The 21,974-nt window shown below is 34.5% G+C and overlaps 1 protein-coding gene across 2 annotated transcripts in view; it reads right to left on the bottom strand.

Annotated features, from left to right (window-relative positions):
- Positions 1 to 3,029: 3,029 nt before the first annotated feature.
- The window catches only part of LOC127967973 (receptor-type tyrosine-protein phosphatase gamma), a 225,749-nt gene continuing 206,804 nt past the window's right edge, over positions 3,030 to 21,974 (bottom strand). For both annotated transcript variants that reach the window (XM_052568742.1, XM_052568743.1), the window contains 15 exons: positions 21,883 to 21,974; positions 17,481 to 17,577; positions 15,968 to 16,050; positions 15,747 to 15,881; positions 15,526 to 15,660; positions 13,615 to 13,787; positions 13,370 to 13,505; positions 13,135 to 13,281; positions 9,567 to 9,660; positions 9,018 to 9,094; positions 8,484 to 8,612; positions 8,194 to 8,340; positions 7,090 to 7,232; positions 4,714 to 4,849; positions 3,030 to 3,833 (listed from right to left, as the gene is read on the bottom strand). In XM_052568742.1, the coding sequence (XP_052424702.1) occupies positions 3,687 to 3,833; positions 4,714 to 4,849; positions 7,090 to 7,232; positions 8,194 to 8,340; positions 8,484 to 8,612; positions 9,018 to 9,094; positions 9,567 to 9,660; positions 13,135 to 13,281; positions 13,370 to 13,505; positions 13,615 to 13,787; positions 15,526 to 15,660; positions 15,747 to 15,881; positions 15,968 to 16,050; positions 17,481 to 17,577; positions 21,883 to 21,974 (1,871 nt within the window). In that variant the 3' untranslated portion in view covers positions 3,030 to 3,686. The remainder of the gene's footprint in view (positions 3,834 to 4,713; positions 4,850 to 7,089; positions 7,233 to 8,193; positions 8,341 to 8,483; positions 8,613 to 9,017; positions 9,095 to 9,566; positions 9,661 to 13,134; positions 13,282 to 13,369; positions 13,506 to 13,614; positions 13,788 to 15,525; positions 15,661 to 15,746; positions 15,882 to 15,967; positions 16,051 to 17,480; positions 17,578 to 21,882) is intronic.

The following is a 21,974-nucleotide window of genomic DNA, read 5'->3' as shown; positions in this document are numbered from 1 at the left end:
TATTTAACAGATTTTCCTGAAAAGTCATTAAATATGCTTTTTATTATTAGACTATTCATGCATCATGATAGTATTTTTGTTTTGCACTCTCTATATGCTGCTTTAAATACAAACATGTTAATTTTCATGACTGTTTTAATGGCAATTTAATGAAAAGCATTGAAGATCATGTGAATCAGGTGAATTATACACCAATAGGGAAAATATTAATGCTCTCAGAATTATGATTATTATTATTTTTTTCCTTTTCAAAATGATTATTCACAGGTCTTCTTGTGAAAAATAAATCAAGAGACTTAATGCATGTGATATAACACTTGCCATCACTTACTGTAACAATGAGACTAACTGGTTTTATTTTAGTCATTCAAGCAGACCAAGCCTATTCATTTAAATTGACTGCTGGTATCCACCCTTCATTATTTTGAACACCATAGTTCAAATAAAACACAGAAGACAGAAGAAGAAGAAGAAGAAGAATTGTTCGATTCTGGTTAATTTGGTGCAACATGTTTTACTATTTTAAATAATATTAAATTAATATAAAAAATGAAAAAAAAAACAGCTGACATTGGCTTTAAAATGTTTTACAGTAAAACAAACCTTTTCTTCTGTTGCATAAAATGAGTCAAGATGTACATAATTCATAAATGTCTAGTCCTGCATTATTTGTAGACATCCTTTTTGGCGTATTACGTTATAACACAATGTGACTGGGACATTGAAAAGCATGCAATCTGACGGTTCTTTCTTCTGTGTATTGTTTCATTTTGTAATTAACTTGGCTTTGTCCCTTGTACTGTTTATGGTTTCCAGGAAAATGTCATCACATAATTACTTCTGGCTCCTCATGATTATTGTTTTATGCCCCTTACATCAGCATTTCTTCTGATTTAAATCTATATTTGTGAAAAGCCAAATCAGGGATTGTAATAATTACAGCAATTAGGACAATTTAGATTAGTTAGAAGGCAAAAAAAAAAAGAAATAAAAAATTGTGAACACTGGGAGGCAGTGTTATACTTTTGCATTTTGTGTTCACTGAACCCTCAAATCCTGCATTTAGGGACAATGACAGTAAAGATGAACTTGTAAATATGGTAAATTTTGATGCAGATGCAAATTTTGGAAACAGATGCAAGCGAATACAAATAACGAATATCAAACATTTTAGACTCCACACAACGTACAACATGTAGATATTCTTAAAGTACATCAAAACTCATAGTTTATTTTATGTATAGCAATACAATTTACATATTAAATAACACTATAATAGAATGCTTTGATATAGCTTTCGACAAAAAGAAAAAAAAGAAAGAAAGATAGAAAGAAAAAAAAAAAACCTTTGTGTGTTATTCCAGATTAGAAAAAGTGGATATGATGGTGACACCCACCTGCTTTGTATAGGATAACTTTTTCATCGACTTACAGGATCTATTCTATTGCACTTCTGGACAATGAAACAGATTTAATTTTGATTCAAAGTGGGGAAAGAAAGAAGAAATACCACAATCACTGCCTTGGTTTATGATTGTTGTGTTTGGAATGTGATGCCAGCCACCTTCTGAAGGATTCAGGGACATGTGTTAACCATCAATGAGAACTACACACAAAACTAAGAACAAACAAACAAAACTGATTCATATGAAAATATAGAGATTGCAATTATATGCCAGGATACAAAGCTTTTAGAGACTGATGAGTTAATGAAGCAAGAAATAGATATGTACATTTCTTAACATGATAATGCAAATATGCTTGCAAATGCAAAGCACAAATAATGAAAGAAAAGGAAAGAGGGATACCACAGGACAAAAATTTTAGAAAAGATTTAAGCAACGTGCCGCTCCAAATTTCTTCCGTGATGCACAAGCAAAGTCAGAATATTACCCCAAATGTTGGAGAGATGCGACTTCATTTTCCAGCCTCCTTCTTAGGAGAAACAAGACATGAACTGAGCAAACACCTTCGATGTGTGTCTTCTCCATCTCAACAGCATAACGTTGTCAATCTTTCGAACGCATTTCAAAAGTCCAACAAAAATTCAACAGCTTTCTTCTTCACATCAAAAGAAATCAGTAATAGTGTACATTCTCATTGCAACATGAAAAGAAAAGAAACAAAAACAACGGTGACCTGTCGGATAAACAAATGCTCAGTGAAGCAACTTAGACAAAACGAAACGAAACGATACAAAGATACTAAAAAAGCAACAAACAAAAAAAACGCAAAGCAAAACATACAGCGAAACAAAAACATTTTCAACATTGTTTTTCCAGTCACTACCAAAAACACCCAATCCCAAAAATAAAAACTTTCTCACGTTTCATGACTGAAGTTAATGACAGTTATAGTCTTTGGTAAAAATTTATGAATCGTGGGTCCCCAGTTCTGAAGCGATGAGACTGATTCTAATGTTTTGTTAGCAAGGCCTTAGTGCTGTATGGCATGAAATGACTGTTTATGATATTACAGCAACTGTTTTTCCTAGCAGTATCTGAAAATCAACGACAAGAAACGAGAGACACTAAAAGAGGTCAGTTTAGTGGAGAAATGCTTGTAGTGAGTCTACAAGCTTCTAGTAAAACCAGTCAATACCAAACACAACATCACACACACACACACACACACACACACACCTGCCAGGGTGAAATGAGACTGTACAGAAGGCATCGAGAGACTTGTATACATTATTCTTACGGGACGGCGTATGTCAGTGAACCCAGGACGAAGTAGAGCAGTATAAAAAAAGAGAACAGAATTAACTCCTACATTATGAGTCGCATGGGATCATTACATGTTGAGTTGCACTCTCAAGTGACCGAAGTAGCAGCTTTGGAGCGTAAAGCAATGGAGAAATCAAACCAGCAGGGGGTGCTAGAGAAGTCATGGGCTCTGCGGATCCTTCGACTGGGACGGCTGCTCGTAGAGACGGTTAACATTTACAAAAGCACAAGTTATTATGATATACGATATATAATTATATATATATATATATATATTAAAAGCAGAATATGAATCATACAAAAGTTCACAGTAGCCGTTTTAATATCACCTTTTGAAAGTAAATATGGGTTTAACTAGAAGCATAATGAGTAGATATACTATTCAGGGTGCGAATCAAAACAAAACAAACATAATCCATATAGCTCTTTCATCCGTGAATCTGACTGATTTTGTGGTGGGTCTTCGCAAGTGGCACATGGGAATAATCTCTTTTTCCAGCGTCTGAGGCGTGCGTGGAAACTGTTTTTCGCTTGTGGAGGACATTTCTAAAACTAGGGAGAGCAGCTTTCTTGTGGAGTGTCAGAATAAGGGCTTGACCGTGAGTTTAAGTGATTGAGAGAGAGACAGAGAGAGAGATTGTGGTGGAGATGGAGGAGTAGGCAGTAACACTGATATTTTCTTAGTGCAAACTAGACAGAACTGTGTTTCATTTCGTTTTGTTTGTTGTGAACTCATAAACGTCGGTGCAAATGTTCAGTAGGATAACATTAAGACATAAAATGGCGAAAAAAATAAATATCAAAAACTTTTTATCAGTGTAAAAAAGTAATCAGGTTATTCTTTTAACCAAGAGTTCTGGCAAAAAAGGCCTCAGGAAAAGTCTGTCTTAGTCCTTGAAGTTTTACAAAGTTCGAGTAAGTGCCTCTTCGCGCCTGTTCGGGGGGGGGAAGGGGGCTTTAGACGAGCGACTCCATGCTTTCGGCCGGGTCCGATTCGTCAGACATGGCCACGCTGCCGTTTCTGTCCAGGGACATGTGGCTGGATCCGTTCTCTTTAGTGCTTATCAGGCTGAGCATAGCTTTGTAAAGGTACTGGTACTGTTCCTGAAAAACAGAGGTGGAAATAAAGCATGACTTCACAGTGGGGCACAGAGGATTTTTTTTAAATAAAAGGATGTAAAATGTAGATCCAGCTCAGATCCAGTCCAGTAGGTGGCAGACATTCAGCTTTTAAGTTGATGTGTAAAAACGTCAGAATTTCTGCCACCTGCTGGACCGGAGTGAGAAATGCTGACTAGCGCACACAAGGGATCACATTTGAACTTAAAATTGATTCAATAATATGGATCCGTTCACTAAAAATGCAGAAAAATAGATATTAAGTTTCACTTGTTTTCTCATTTTAGTTTGCATTCTGGCAATGTAGTACTAATTTGTTCTAAACTGACAACAAATTGAGCTGTGGGTACAAACTCAGTACGAACTGGCTGTGTTTCATTAATTAGCTCCCATGTTTTAGTTGAATCGTAGGCACACGGTACTAATTTGTCCTGATTCAGAAACAAATTAGGTCTTGTGTATTAACTTATTGCCACCATTTACACAGTTTTTCCATAAATCTTTCAAAAATGTCTTGCAAAAGATTAAAACAAACATGACAAAGAATCGTGATATTCCTGAATAAAATGGTGATATGGCCCTAACTTGTGTTTGGCCCTTTGCTACAAAACTTTCAACCTCTTTAGCACCAGTGTTATGTGCAAAAAAAGATAACGTCTCGTCCTGGGTCTGGAACGACTTGAGCGTGAGCTATCAATGACAGACTTTTCATCTTTAGGTGAACTTTTCATCTTTAGGTGAACTACACTCATACATATGTTCTTTTGTGTCTTTTAGGTTTAAGGGTGAGGTAATTATATTTGATGTTAACTAAATCTTGAAATGTGACCAGAATAAGCGTATGGACCTCAGTACAAACACTTACAATGTCGGTAAAGACTCCTGGTCTCATGAGGTTGATCATCTTGGCCACCTGGTAGACCCCCACAGCTCCTTCACTCTCCAGCTGCTGGGACAGTGTGCTGAGAGCACATAACATCCCAGCAGACACTGCGCCAAACCTGTCCACACACAAACATTACATAGCTATATGACCAAAACGCATTTACCTCTTTTAATGTGTCATATGTCAGACTGAAATATTATTCAATTAGAAGAAAGAACAAAAAAGAAGGAAGGGACTTTTATGTTATTTCTGTTATTATTCTTTGGGAATTGACTAATCCGTGAAAGTCGTGTCTTTGTGATGGGGAAGGGTTCATAATTGGATTGGTGATGCCAAAACAGTGTTTTATTAGTATTTGTAAACTATTCTAGTATTTGTTAATGTTTTAAACTAGTATATTTATTTATTTATTCTTGTTTTAGTTTATTTTAATTTTAGAAAATATTTCTTATGTACTTTTGTTATTTGTGTAGGTTTTTGTTACCGTATTCTTCGGAGTATAAGTCGCACTGGACTATAAGTCGCATTTATTTAGAACCAAGAACCAAGAGAAAACATTACCATCTACAGCCACGAGAGGGCGCTCTATGTTTTCAGTGTAGGCTACCGGAGCACTGAGCAGCACAGAGCGCCCTCTTGCGGCTGGAGACGGTAATGTTTTCTCTTAGTTCATTTCTCTCGGTTCATGTCAAATTAATTTTGATAAATAATTTGCACATGACTATAAGTCGCAGGACCAGCTGAACTATGAAAAAAAGTGCAACTTATAGTCCGGAAAATACGGTAATTAATATTTAACTTTAATTTATTTTTATTTCAGATTAAGTTTTAGAAATGTTCGTACCTTATTTCAACTAGGCAACATATCTAATTTTGGTATTTTTCATGTAAAAAAAATTTTACTCCTGAGAATGCTAGGAAAAAAGCAGAGCAAGTTATAATTCATTATTCATCTATTTTGTTAACAGATTAAAATGACAAATATATATATTTTTATTTCACAAAAAAAAAAAAGCATAATAAGACCAGTAATGTGCATGAAGAAATATGGGACCCACTTTATATTTAGTGGCCTTAACTACTATGTACTTACATTTTAATTAATAATTTAGTACAAAGTACTTATTGTGTACATACATGTTTTTACATTGTACTTATATTTAAAAAAAAACTACATGTAATTACATCTGTATTTAATTTCTGTAATTACATTTATAATTACACTGTTGACCCATACTTTACACCTTAACCCACCCTTAAACTTACCCATACCTCCAACCCTCTCCCTAACCTTACCCCATCCCACCTCAATAGCAGCAAAAGTGTTTTACAATACAATATGAACACAGTAAGTACATTGTACTTATTTTTATTTAAGTACATAGTAGTTAAGGCCACCTAATATAAAGTGGGACCGAAATATGTTTATATATTATTATATATTTAAATAATATATTAAATATATGTATTTTGACTGTAAGACCTCAAAGCTGTTCTCATGAAACTAAAGCAAAATGTAATGTTTATACATTAAAAAACAAATGGTTAATGAAAAGTAAATGTTTAATATATCTACACATTTCTTTTTATGGATCATCTTGTACAGGTCATTTTCCATCTTATCTTGCGGACTTGCTTCTTTCTCTTACAGTAGTGCAACGTTTTATAAACTCTATTCTTAAATCTACAAGAATAGAATTCATTACAGTTCCTACTGTTTGACAGCCCAAAGTGCTGTGATCCAATTAGCTTTAACGAGTATTCCTTAATATCAACAGACATTACTTTGCAACAAAACGACTAACAGTGGCCCCTTCATGTTTATTCATTATGTTAATGAGGCCTGATTGCCTCATCTGATGCTTTTCAAAATGTGCAATGTTACTTTTACATCATCCCTAAGAGGTTTTGAAAAGATGTCTGTCTTGAATAGCATCGCGTTTGTAAGAGCTAAAGATAAGCCAGTCTGTCAAATGCTCCTCCTGCAGAAGACTGCCTCTCCTGTGGAGATATTTCTGCCTTCACGGTCTCCCTGGAGTTCGACAGAGAGCTTTCTGTCTAGAAGGAATCATTAGGAATCTAAAAGGCTGAATTTGGCTCAATTGCATTCTTCTATTAGGTACAAAAAGTATGTATAGGCAAAGCATTCATGCCTCAAGTCAAAACATGAAAAAAGGTAGTATTGTTCCAGTTCTGATGTGCTATATCAGATGGTTGGTATATGAATTGTTAACTGTATTTATCTCACCCCAACCTCTAAAACCAGAGGCAGTTTTTACTTAAGATTGAGGTTTTCTAAGCCAAATTGTAAATTACAGGAGGCACTTATTTAAGCCAAACAATGGCATTACTCACTCGTCATGCACTATAGTGGGTCCATCTCTGGTCATGGCCTCTTCTTTGATGACATTGATGAGCTCAAAGGTGCTGCTGATGGGAGCGTCAGGGTTGGGCCATTTTGGGCACTGAAAATGACGAACTTCTAAAACGTAATCATCCTAGAAAATAAAAGAAATGGAGAGAGATCATTACAAATTATTTATATAGTTTAAACAAAAAATTGAATATAATGATTATAATTACAATAATATTAATATGAACTTTTATACAAACTATGTATATAATCTATTTATTTATAAACTGTACTCGGTAATTTTAATTTTAATTTTTAAGAAATTAGCACTTTTATTCAGCAACAATGCATTAAATTAATCAAAAGTAACAGTAAAGACATTTGTAATGTTACTAAATATTTCTATTCAAATAAATGCTGTTTTTTAACGTCCCTTTCATTAAATAATCCTTAAAAAAAGTATCACAAAAATATTAAGCAGCATTAAATAGAAAATATAAATGTTATAATAATTTCAAAATTCATAAAAATAATAAAAATTAATTTAATAAATGTAATACTGTTTTTACCGTACTGTTTAGATATTTATTTTCTTTTTTTTCTTTTTATAAATGCAGTCCTGGTGAGCATAAAAAAAATAAATGTAATTTAAAATATAATCTCATTTTTGCTTTCTTTCTTTGATCCTTTCTCTTAATATAATAATATAATAATATTAAATTTTTAAATATAATTAAATATTTATATTATATATAAATATGGTCCCACTTTATATCATCTTGCCTTAACTACTATTTACTTAAATTTAAATAATAATAATAATAATAATAATAATAATAAATCATTTAACACAATGCACTTATTGTGTTAATACATGTTTTTACATTGTATCTATATTTTAAAAATACCATAATGTAAGTACATCTGTAATTGTTTTCTGTTATTATATTTATAGTTAAACTTTTGATCCATCCCTTACACCTTAGCCTCAGAGAATACTATAAATGATATCATAATACATACAACCATATAGGATGAAATACAAATAATTAATTACATACTATATATTCTGTGTGACTCTAAATCTTTCCCTTTAAGACACAGACCTGTGTGGCCTCCAGGATGAAGTCGTGAATGATGATTTGCTCCTCACTGGAGAGGCAGAGTCTGTCTTTACTGATAAGAGTGACTGTAAACGCCTCACAGTTCATGGCTTCCTCTCGACTCGGCCAATACACAAACTCATCCTCCGCCTGCGGGAACAAACGAGAGCGAGCATCAATGCTGCGTAATTAAAGACTTTCAGTTCTCTCTCAACCAAAGTTTCCCTCCTTAGAGGCAAGACATGTCACACTCAAGACAAACAGGAACTTCGCAGATGGTCTTGAATACCCACCAGGCCCTGGTTGTCTGGTAACATGACGATGATTTGAGCATTGTGGTCCCAGATCATCCTCCAGAAATCTTTAGTGGTGTGAGGCAAGGGATGCTGGGTAATGATGAACTCATTGCTCCGGTAGTAGCCCTAATAGTAGTGCGGAAACGTATCATAAACAAAAGCAGCAATCAATTCTTCTTGGCTTTCAGTGTACAACAGATAGCATATAGATAAGTGACTCAATTTATCCACACTTTACATTTAATAAAATTTAGTCACTTAAATACTATCCCTAAAAAAGGCAAGATGACAATGTGAAGTTTGTGTATTGTTCCATAATGCCTGTTTCTCGTTGACCTGTCATCTTTGAACCATAAATAAAACCCTTTATACTATTTGAAAAAAAGAGCACCGGTGCACAGGTGCTGTAAAACCAAAATGACACAAATGCTCACTCTCATGACCATAAAGCAGAAGTTTTTTTCCCCAGAACACTGAGTGCTGAATTCAGGACAGGTTCATGTAGTTGTAGTGGGGGTGTTGGGAACTCACCATTATATAAGATGCATTGATGTAATCAGTGCCTTTCATCCCAGGCAACGGTGCAAGACCAACACGTGCTCTTTCCGCTGAGAGGGACAGAAACAGCCCATAAGGACACCGAGTAAGAGAGCAGGTCAGTGATGCGATCTCATTAGCTCAAACAGGGCTGCAAGCACACTTTTGAAAGCTGTGTTGCAGTTTGGATACTAGAAGAACTGTCATAGAAGGCCAAGGTATGTGGAAAAAAGAGCTAAAAATAGCTTCTCCGGAAAATATTATGTCTACAGGACACCATAGTAAACCATAATTACATTTAGTAATTTACATCTAGAAGATGCTTTTATCCAAAGCGACCTACGGATGAGGACAACAGAAGCAATCAAAATCAACAAAAGTGCAATGATATACAAGTGTTATAATAAGTCTCAGTTTGCCTAATGCAGTACACGTAGCAAGTTTTTTTAAAGTTATATAGTAGAAAAATAAAAAAACAGACTAACAATACATAATAAACACTGTAAATTGGATGTGCTGTTATATTTACATTATGTTACTCACATGGGACAACAGAAGAGTTGCGGTTCTTCTCCTTGTTGCATTCTTTTTGAGCACTGAAGCACTCCACAAATCTTGCATTGCACTGAGTCACCAGCTGAACATGAAAGGAGAACGAATTACTTTTTCTGGTAACGCTTTAAAATAATGGTCCGTTGTTAACAAGTAGCTACGCAGGAAGTAATAGGTAGTACTACATTAACACTTAACTTAATACTATTAACTAATATAGAAGCAAGATTAACTAAGCAGTAAGTAATAGCTCATTTAGGACATAGGTAGTTCCTTATTAGTTATTTGATAATTACTAAAGAAAAATATCGTCATTGAGAACTACTTTGGAACTATGGCCAACTAATGAAGAATAACCAATTAATTACTAATCACAACAGCTACGTCTATAAAGTGAACAATTAGCTTCTTTATGGAAACGTGTATATATATATATATATATATATATATATATATATATATATATATATATATATATATATATATATATATATATATATATATATATATATATATATATATATATAGCCTATCCATATGATATATTTAATGAGCTCCATTAAGTTCAATGTCTCCAACTCTAATAACTTTAACGTTAGTGATATCATGCTGGGGAGGGCTTCTCTTCAGGAAGTGACAATAAATAATGATGTTCTCTTGTCAAAACATATTTGCATCCTTCATGAAAACATTGACTGCATTTATAGTGTTAAGCACAAAACAACATCTTCCAGATTACAATGTGTCTGGTAGAATATCACTAGTTCCTCACAGAAATATATGGCTGTACAGTATGTGTCAGATAATTTTATTGTAAATTACTTGTGAAATCCATGACTCGAGTGTTCAATGTGATCTCATGAGCATACGTGTGTATTTTTACGTTAAATGTGGTTCTATCACACGTATATTTACATATGTTTTCATGCACATAGAAACGTACAATTTATACGTATTTATAGCAGTAAAACGTACAAATACATGTTTTTATTCAATTTATTGAAAGCAGTTTACTCGTCTATTTAATAGGAACTAACATTTCTGTGCATGCTGCAAACCATAGATACACACAAAAGCACAGCATACAATTACAAATCACATCCATTTTATTTGTTTGCTGTCCTGCATATCTTTAGAATCCAGGTGTTTGCAAGGAACATATCCAAATTCAGCACTTTATCAATGGTTCTTCATATTCATTCTCAGCAACAGCGTCCGTCACAGTCAAAGCTGAGCTCGCGCTCGTTATGAATTTGAATATAGCGCCAGTGCGCCACGTTACGACATGATTTACGGCACTGATATCGAACGCTCATTGGTCCTCATCCAATTCGTCACAGATTGCGACATGTTGTGTTTCAGTTTATGACATTTGAATACTGCGCCAGTGCGCCTTCACGGAGAGAAGACAGATACATAATTTCATGGATTAATAAATTAAATTCTGCTCTGTACCCTATAAAAACTATTACCTCCATATAGAGGACTGCGACTGGAACTCATTATCATTTGAACTACTTTTGGTACCACTTTTGATATTTTCACAAAAAATAAATGATTAACGTTACGTTTGTTTGTTTGTTATTTGTTTATTTATAACAGTAAACGTTATGTAGTTTTAAGAAATGTTGTCTTTAAAATAAAAAATCTTTCACTTTAAAATAAATGGTCCAGATCACTAGTAACGTTAGTTCATGCGGACTGACAAGGTAACGCTTGAGTAATTAGTCAGGAGTTAACATGTTTTTCACTTTAAAATAATGGGCCAGATCACTATAGTAGTTCCTGCGGACTGACAAGGTAACGCTTGAGTAATTAGTCAGGAGTTGACATGTTTTTCACTTTAAAATAATGGGCCAGATCACTAGTAGTTCCTGCGGACTGACAAGGTAACGCTTGAGCAATTAGTCAGGAGTTGACATGTTTTTCACTTTAAAATAATGGGCCAGATCACTATAGTAGTTCCTGCGGACTGACAGGATAACACTTGAGTAATGAGTAATGGATTTCACAAGTAATTTACAATAAAATTATCTGACACATACTGTACAGCCATATATTTCTGTGAGGAACTAGTGATATTCTACCAGACACATTGTAATCTGGAAGATGTTGTTTTGTGCTTAACACTATAAATGCAGTCAATGTTTTCATGAAGGATGCAAAGATGTTTTGACAAGAGAACATCATTATTTATTGTCACTTCCTAAAGAGAAGCCCTCCCCAGCATGATATCACTAACGTTAAAGTTATTAGAGTTGGAGACATTGAACTTAATGGAGCTCATAAAATATATCATATGGATAGGCTATATATATATATATATATATATATATATATATATATATATATATATATGTATGTTTGTATGTATGTATGTATGTATGTATGTATATATATATATATATACGTTTCCATAAAGAAGCTAATTGTTCACTTTATAGACGTAGCTGTTGTGATTAGTAATTAATTGGTTATTCTTCATTAGTTGGCCATAGTTCCAAAGTAGTTCTCAATGACGATATTTTTCTTTAGTAATTATCAAATAACTAATAAGGAACTACCTATGTCCTAAATGAGCTATTACTTACTGCTTAGTTAATCTTGCTTCTATATTAGTTAATAGTATTAAGTTAAGTGTTAATGTAGTACTACCTATTACTTCCTGCGTAGCTACTTGTTAACAACGGACCATTATTTTAAAGCGTTACCCTTTTTCTTTATTTCAACGTAGCATGATACATCACATATAAGACAACTTGTCTGTCGAAAACGTTGCAGTCTATCAAACTGCAGGTTAAGAACAGTCAGAATTTCAGAGCTAAACAAAACACAAAACAAAACAAAGAAAGACAAAACAAAACAAAAAACAAAACAAGACAAGACAAGACAAGACAAGACAAGACAAGACAAGACAAGACAAATCAAACAAAACAAATCAAATCAAAACAAATCAAAACAAAAAACAAAACAAAACAAAAAACAAAACAAGACAAAACAAGACAAGACAAATCAAAACAAAACAAAACAAAACAAAACAAAACAAAAACAGAGCAACTAATTTACATTCATTAAAAAACAAAACATAAACAACAAAAAACAAATAAAAGATGGATCACATTAAGTACTGCAAATCCAGGAAGCAAATATGTCCTGCAGTTGTAGCTTACCAAACAGAATTAAATGTTGATTTATATTCAGGTATTGAAGCCGAACCAAGAAGAACCATAAAAAGTGAGAATTTCAGGGCTTAATAAAATATTTTATAAACTCATGAAACTCAAGCAAGCCACATATCACATATTTTTCCCGCACAGAACCTGTCAAGCTTGGATTGTAAGTCACAGTGTCCTAACCGGGTATGAAATGATAGAGCAACAAGCGATAAAAGTGAACCAATTGCAATGGTTCAAAATTCTTCTCCACATAAATATGCATTAAAAATCAAATATCTTCTGATATGCTGAGAATGTGTCATGCACTGCAATTCTGCAATCAGTGCTGGCAGACAAATTGCTTGTTGAAATGACTTTGCATAAGGAAAGAGATAGTCCCCCACCTTGAACTGCTTCTCCAGTCGTGTTTTGCCCCCTGTGCCTGGCGTCAGGATGTTGTTGACATAACTGTGCAGCTGACTAGAGGGCACCTCTGTTTCCTTCCCAAGAATGGCTTCCATCAAGGCATCATGAATGAAGATATACTGCTCCTAAACACACAGAGACAGACAAACAGAGCTTTAAAGAGACATGCTAGATGACACCAACAAACAGGACAGATTTAAACTGGTGGCTCACCTCCGTTTGGACCAGGTAGTTTCTCTGAGTTCGGATATGTTTGAGGAAACCCAGCACATTGACTGAGCCTTTATCTTTCAGCTGCTGTAGCATGCTGTCAATCACAATATAAGTTCCTGTCCTGCCCACGCCAGCACTGAAGAAGACACATTAATAATATATAAAACATTTGGTTTATTCCTCCCTTTAGCCATCAAATCAGACAGTGGAAGTGTGTGCATGTGTGTGTTTGTTTTATTTTTTACCTGCAGTGTACAAGCATGGGTCCCATCTCTGGCGTCTGTGCGGCAGAGGACTTCCTGACAAAGGTGAGCACAGGTAACGTGTATTCAGGGACACCCATATCCGGCCACTGAGTGTAGTGATACTGCAGAACTGTTCTTTCACTCTGACGCCCTTTAGTGTTACCCTTCTGTCCCTGCAAACACACACACAAACAGATGAAAGTTTTAGATTAAACTACATATGACCCTTCAATATAAAAGGACAACACAGACTCCTACTGTTGTGTAAATTAAGCCGGAACAAACAAAACCAAACAAAACCAAAAATTTTAAAACAGTAAAACAAAGTAAAAAAAAACAGCAAAACAAAGAAAAGCACAACAAAGCAGCAAAAAAAAAAAAAAAAAAAAAAAAAAAAAAAACAGCAAAACAAAAAACAAAACAGCAAAACAAAGAGCAAAGAAAAATAAAAACAAAACAGCACAACAAAGTAAATTAAAGCAAAACAAAACAGCAAAAAGCAAAGCAAAACAAAACAAAAAACAGCAAAACAAAACAAACTAAGGGACTGGACTTCTTAACCCTGAGTTCATTCTAAATTGAAAAAAAGATTGCATATTTACCGAGCTTTAATATATTTGCAGTATTTAAACCATGTATTTTTTTTTCTTTTTTTTTTGTAACTAGTGATAATATTCGACCAGCCAATTTTAAGACTTTTGTTTTGCTAAATTTGAGATTTTTTTCAGAAATCCTGGTCCTGGCAAACAAAACGAAACAAGGATGTTTTTTTTCTGAAAAAAAGTACAGACTCAAATGCAATTGTGTCTCATGGTGAAAAAAACAGAAACTTCCTTATCTTCACAAAACCCTCACTTGTCATTCAAATTTACAGCACAGGTTTGTGATAGCACTGTTCAGAAGCACGTCAGCTTTCTACGTATTTTTTTTATTTTATTTTACCATACATTACCATACATGAATTTTTCATTTCTGTAAAAAAGTGTCATCTAAACTCATATCTAAGTGGCTGCTATAAAAAGACCCTTATTTCTTTGCTGCCAGTGGCCTTGGTTAGTCTCTATGTATTATGAAAGAGATTTATGGAGAGAGCAGATAACTCTCACAGACGCTGTGAAGGCCAGGACCTTGCATAAGCTTCTTAAGATTTTTTTCCTCTGGCTTTTAATGCTCAACCCTGCCACAATCCTTCTCCCAGGTAAAGGAAAGCAGGTCAAACCTTGCACAATGACTGTGTGGATAATTTTATGAAATGGGTGCCTTTTCAAGTTTGATGAGGTGATAATAGAAGTATTTATAAAACGGTCTAAATTATAAAACCTGAATAAAAAATTTAAAAAATACATAGTCTAAGTTTTTAAGATCTACTCTACTGACGAATAAAACAAAACATAAATAAAGAGTTTTAACAATACATATTTGTCAACTAAAATTTACATAAACTTCATCTAAAATGATTTAGAAAACAATGGTGAACTTAATGAAAATAATCAAAGAATGTTAAAAAAGTTATTGGATATTATTAATGTGTTTCAAAAAGATTCTATATTACCAAATAATAAAGGGTGGCACCGGCTATTATTGCTAAAGTCATAACAAATAAATGTAATATAATGGCACCTGTTTTGTTGAACCACCCATTTTCATATGGGTTTAATGATGGGAAAAGTGTTTGCAGTTAATTTTATTTTTTAAGAAAACTTAAAACCTGCATAATTTAACAAAATGCTAAATTATACTGATCTGACCTTTATGTTATTACGTTTTTTCACATTAGCATTAATTTCATACAGTGTGTTGTTGGTACTTCGATCCAATTCATTTAGCCATTTGTTAACAATGTACTTTTGGTTTAATTCAGCATCAGTAGAGAAGCAGATGTGTAAGAGGAGAAATAAAAAAGGTGTTTACCTTCTTAACTTTGGTGTTTCTGATAGTGAAGATGCGGAGTGTGTAGCACGCCATTACTTTGGTCCTCTTCAGAGTCACCACGATATTACCATATTCCTCGCTGTTCTCTGTCGGCCAGTACTGGTCACATTTTCTCTGTAGGACGCACACAAAAACAGGACAAAGTTTAAAGAGGCATTATAAAACAAACAATTATGATTCTGAAACTTTAATATACTCACTCTGCCTTTCTCCACCAGGTTAGTGATCATGACTATAATGCCGGTGTTTTGTTCCCAAACCATCCGCCAGAAGTCCTCGAATGTGGACTTGAGAGGACCCTGAGCTGCGATGTAGGCCTTGGGTTTATTGTAGCCCTGTGGAGGAGAGAGATAAAGAAATATAGATCACATACAGTCAAGTCATTATGTATATAGAAATGTGTTCTGCAGTTATCACTCACATCCACATAGTTGGCATTGATGTAGTCACTGTGTTTGGAGTCTTTTCCCGCCAGAGGCCTGAGCTTCACTCGACTGTGGTCATCTGGAGGAAGAACAAAAGACAGCCAGAGATGAGATTCATGTCTGATGACTGAGCTACAGTTGGGTAAAAACTCTGAGATGTAAACATTTTGAAACAAAATAATGCCTTCACTCTTCATAACCTTTTTTTAAAGTCATGTTAATGAGACCATCAGGTTTTGAAGAGACTTGAGTGCTGCTGTCATTAAAGTTAATGGGTGGAAATTTGCACCAAAACAACAACAACAACAAAAAAAAAAACAGTAATATTAGGAACTATTTTTATTATTACAATTTTAAATAATTGTTTTCTATTTAAAGATAACCGTAAAAAAATCCATAACTTTATTCTTCAGTGTTACTCAAGCTTTTTAAATCATACTAATATGCTGATTTGCTGCTCAAAAAACTTTTTTATTTGTATGTATTTTTTAAATTATCATCAATGTTGATGATAACAGCTGTGTTTCTAATGATTTTTAATAGTACCCTTTTTCAGGATTCTTTTATGAATAGAAAGTTCAAAAGAACAGCATTTGAAATAGAAATCTTTTATAATATTATAAATGTCTTCATAATCATTAATTTTTTTATCAATTGAAAGGGTTGGTTCACCCAAAAATGAGGGTGAGTCATTAATGACATAATTTTCATTTTTGGGTGAACTAACCCTTTAATGTTTCCTTGATTAATCAATTATTAATTTCTTTCAAACGAAAAAAGTACTAACTCAAATCTTTTGAACAGGACTAAATTAAATTAAGTTAAATTAAAGGGTAAGTTCACCAAAAAATAAAAATGAATATCATTCCAAACCTGTGAGACCTTTGTTCATCTTCGGGACTCAAATTAAAATATTTTGGATGAAATCCAAGAGCTTTCTGACCCTACATAGACAGCAAAGCAACTACCACGTTCAAGACCCAGAAAAGTAGTAAGGTAGTGTTAAAATATTCCATGTGACATTAGTGGTCCAACCTTAATTTTATGTCATGGTACTCTTGTGAAAGCATGGAGGAAAATGACACAGAAAAGAAGAAATTGTTGAATAAAGCCATTACTTTTTATATTCTTTGTGCACAAAAAGTATTCTCATAGCTTCATATCATTAAGGTTGAACCATTGACTATTTTAACAATGCCCTTACTACCTTTACGGGCCTTGAATGTGGTAGTTGCTTTGCTGTCTACAGGGTCAGAAAGCTTCATAAAAAACATCTTGATTTTTGTCCGAAGATGAACAAAGATATCATGGGTTTGGAACAACATGAGGTTGAGTATTTAAAGACAGAATTTTCCTTTTAGGGTGAACTTTGCCTTTAAATTTGTTTTCAAATCCATATACTGATAACATTATTTACAATTTAAAAATGCTAAATTATAAAAACAGAAGCATTTTCACAAGTGGTCTGAGATTTTCGGACCATTGCACATTTTATAAAGTGAGACTCACAGGCTATGATGTTGATGTATCTGTTTTTGTGCTTGTTGTCAGGATGATTGGAGTGTTCTGATGTGATCTTCATATCTGCTGTGCAGCGCTGCACTTCCTACAACACACACACACACACACACACACACACACACACAGATGAGACATTGTGAATTTCATTTTCCTTTAGTGTCATGCAAAAAAAAAACTTTTCATACATATAATACACACACTTTTTACATTTATTTTGAACAGTAAATCTATTGATTTTAGAATTATTTGTTCTGTTTTATTGTTTTGCTTAATTGTAATTTAGTCTAATATTTCTTTATCTAATAATTGTGACATACAGTATAATACACAGCTGCTGTGCATTACCACAAACACTGGTTTTAATTTGCATTTAAGCATGTACAGCAGGTTCAGCAAAGCTAACATCCTGAGACTGTTAACAGATCTCTCGGTAAACACACGAGCGCTTGACACATTCTGTTAACAGCATGCATAAAAGACGTTGAGATGTTTAAGGGATGTACCAGAACTTAAGAATTTGCTGTGTGTTTATTAAGCTGGTTGTGTGTTTGGAGAGTGTGTGGACGAGCTTGTTTAAAACCACAAGATGTTTGAAAATCTGCCAGGGGCTGTTTTTTTAATAAGTCTCTCATCCGCACACACGCACCTGTGTGGTTTCTGGTTCCCTGCAACTGAACTAACCTCACCAGCATCCTGAGAAGACCAAAGATATGATACTTCACAGAACAACACAGGGCAAGTCAACATTTATGAGAGGACAGTTCATGACTAGTTAATTCTTTTCATGTGTGACCTGTGATATCATGTACAAAACTATAAATACTATGAAATATTTTAAAAGCCCTAGAATAAGTTAAAGTGATTGTTATTTAGAATAATTTACTGGCCATCATAGCACAGAAATGGCACTTGCTAAAATTACAAATGACTTGCTTCTTGCATCAGACCAAGGTTGAATCTCATTGCTAGTTTTACTTGCTCTTAGTGCTGCATTTGAAACTGTAGATCATCACATAATCATAGATCGATTACAAAACTATACGGGTATTCAAGGGCGGGCTTAAAGATGGTTTATATCCTACCTGCCTGATCGTTATCACTTTGTATATTTCAATGGGGAATCACCTCAATAATCGGCAGTAAAGTATTGAGGTCTGCAAGGATCTGTCCTAGGCCCTCTGCTATTTTCAATATAGATGTTGCCCCATGGTAATATTATTAGAAAATAGAGTATTAGTTTCCATTGCTGATGATACTCAACTACATATTTATACAAGACCAGATGAAAAAGTAAATAAACCTCTCGTCCACTACTCGTCTCGGATTCTGGTTTGTCTTTCTCTCTGGGTTTCTCCATTCACACTTCTCTTGCTTTCAGCTGAATGGCAAACATCTCCAAGTGTCCTCTTCTTTTTTTTCTCCCTTTCAGTCGATTTTCTGTATTCTCTTAAAAACTCATACCCGGGGCGTACATAATCTCTGTGCCTGTCCAGGCCTAGCCAATAGCCTTTCTTTTCTCCCTGGCTCCCATGATTGCTGCCACCCCAGTCACTGCTTTTTTTCAGCCCAGGCTGCACAAAGCCACTTGTCAGGGGCCTGGAGGGCTCCGGCCAAAAGGGGTTTGGCTCGGCTGTCTTCCCTCTTTTTCTCTGCTCAAGTAGTGGAGGCGAGAGTGAAGGGATAGGAACCACAGAGGAATCCATTGAAGGGAAACAGCACCAGAAATCCCCCTTGGAACCACTTCCCAATATCCATCAAGACACACACACTTTCAGAGGCACTTTCCTGTGCCAATCAAGCCAATGTGGAACAAAGAGGCCAAGGGAAGCCCTCCAAAGAACCTTAGCGACCCACACTCCCCTTCAATAATCCTCTCATTCTCTCCTCTGATGGAGGGAAAGTAGGAGACCTACTTTGAAACTAAATTGAAAGATTTTCCTTTGTATCATGACATGTACAACAGACATGGGCTACATTCATATATTGTTTTGACCCAAATAGTCACATGGCAAATTGAGCAAAATGAGCAGTGGCTATCAGAATGAAAAAAAAAAAAAACAATTGAAAAAAAATGAAACAAAAACAACAAAACAAAACGTGTTACTTATACTTGTATTTATTTATTTATTCTTTTTACTTACCATAACATGCTGTTATATATTAATATAATTTTATTTTGTTAAAGTAAGCTCCAAAAATTAGTATTTGAATATACAATGGTTTAATTTTTTTGTGTGTTTATTAAAATAAAAATGTATTTGTAATAAGATACTGCTCCATGTTGTTTTACATATTTATGAACAATGGCTTAAAAATCTATTTGAACTAATAACTACTTAGAATTAGCATATCCATAGATTTGTGTAATATCGGTATAACATAATAATTGCGTAAAATAAAATAAACAAATAAACAATGTAGATATTCCAGAGATATATTTGCCCTTTATATGACAAGAATTAAGTCATAATATTATAAAAATTAAGTCGAAATATTACGAGAATAAAGTCTAAATACTTTGAGAATAAAGTTGAAATAATACGAAAATAAAGTCATGTTTCGAGGATTTAAATCGTAGAAATTAAAGTTATATTATAAAGTTATATTATTTTGAGAGTAGAGTTTTCCAAACCGTGTTTTTAGCTTGTCCTGAATCACTAGGGTGCACCTATAATAAGTGTTTATATTCGGACTATTTTAGATTGCTTCGGGGATACCGCGGCGGAGTAACCCAGTACCTTTGTGATTCTTCATAGACATAAACAGAGAGAAGTAGCTCCGGCTACAATGTTCTTCTGCAAGACTCAAGCAGTTCTGTTTATTAACCGCTAGAGCGTCAAAAGTTCCCTACTGCAGCTTTAACATCAGGTCACACACCCAATCGACATTCCCTCGGGGGGCGCTGTAGCTCTCTTATTTAAAGTTTTTTTTTTTTTTTAAATACACTATAAATATATGTTGGGATTATTAGCAGAAATCACACCATGTGCAATACTCGCGGGGACAGTATGCTTGGAAATAATATTTCATATATTCCATTGCATTCGTTATTAGTAGTGCGTCAGCCTCCCAATAGCAATAAGATTTGTGCTTTTGATCGACCTACTTTTAACGTGTCAGCTTTCAAAATCAGTTTTATAGCGACACACAAATTATGTTTCTTACAATAATGTGTTTTTCAAGCTCTTTAATGATCAGATCGCTGTATTTATGTGAAACAATTCATTAAATTAAACTGTATCTTTGTGAAAATTCCAAATAGGCAGTGAAAATATTTAGGCTGTGATAATATTTAGACTTTAATCTCGTAATATTTCGACTTTACTCTCGAAACATTTCGACTTTATTCTAGTAATATTTCGACCTTATTCTAGTAATTTTTCGACTTTAATGTCATAATATTTCGACTTTATTTGCGTAATATTTCGACTTTATTCACGTAATATTTTGACTTTATTCGCGTATTATTTCGACTTTATTCTCATAGTATTATGGCTTTATTCTCAAAACATTTCTACTTTATTCTCATAATATTTAGAATTTATTCCTCGTAGTATGACAATTATGCCTTTATTTTCAAAACATCTCGACTTTATTCTTGTAATATTTCGACTTTATTCTCAAAATACTATGACTTCATTCTCGTAATCTTTGAATTTTTTATTTCAACGTGGCACTAAAACACCGTCGTAGATAACAGCTCGGTAATAAATAAATAAATACAATTCTGTAATGTTGGCACAGCAAAAGATCTGAACACAGAGGACACATTAAACCCAGTATATGTGTGTGTTTGTGTGTGTACATGCAGCTCTGACCTGCAGGTGATCAACACGGGCTAAAAATCTCAGATCATTCATTGACATTCAGCTGTGCCACTGACAGCACAAGCAGACACTGTGGCCCAAGACCCAAAGGATAGTTAATTACAAGTCATCCTCCTACAAACTCTCATCACATTAGTCTGACAGAATGTTGTTGTGGTTTTTTTGGCTTCTGTGAGGGTCTACACTAACACACACACACACACACACACACACACACACACACACACACACACACACATATACACACACACACACACATGAGAGAGTGTCCAAAAAAACCCAGTGTGAAAAAAGACGGCATTCAGATGGCCTAATTCATTCTCACACAGGCTGAGTTCAACTGGCTTGTCCTGTACGGCCACCTGCCAGAAATAACAAACATCCGCGGAGGGACCCCGGCCCAGCTGTTCACAGACAGATACCAGAACCTGTCAACAGAACCACTGCAGGGGGAACCACATGAGACGGGACCTGTGTTTACAAAAGTCTGAAGGAGTTTGCTGAGAGGGAAGACCTCTAGACGGGATACGCCTGTAAAGTGTGCGTGTGTGTGAAGATCTTACCTCAAACTCTTCAGAGAAGCCGTGTTGGTTGTTGGAGTAGAGTCCTGATACATGCTTGATAAACTGTTTAATAGGGAGGGCCTCCATATCAT

This window comes from Carassius gibelio, chromosome B11, assembly GCF_023724105.1.
Source record: "Carassius gibelio isolate Cgi1373 ecotype wild population from Czech Republic chromosome B11, carGib1.2-hapl.c, whole genome shotgun sequence".
NCBI lineage: Eukaryota > Metazoa > Chordata > Actinopteri > Cypriniformes > Cyprinidae > Carassius > Carassius gibelio.
Note: the sequence above shows the minus strand (reverse complement) of the source record. Positions and strands in the feature narration are given on the sequence as shown.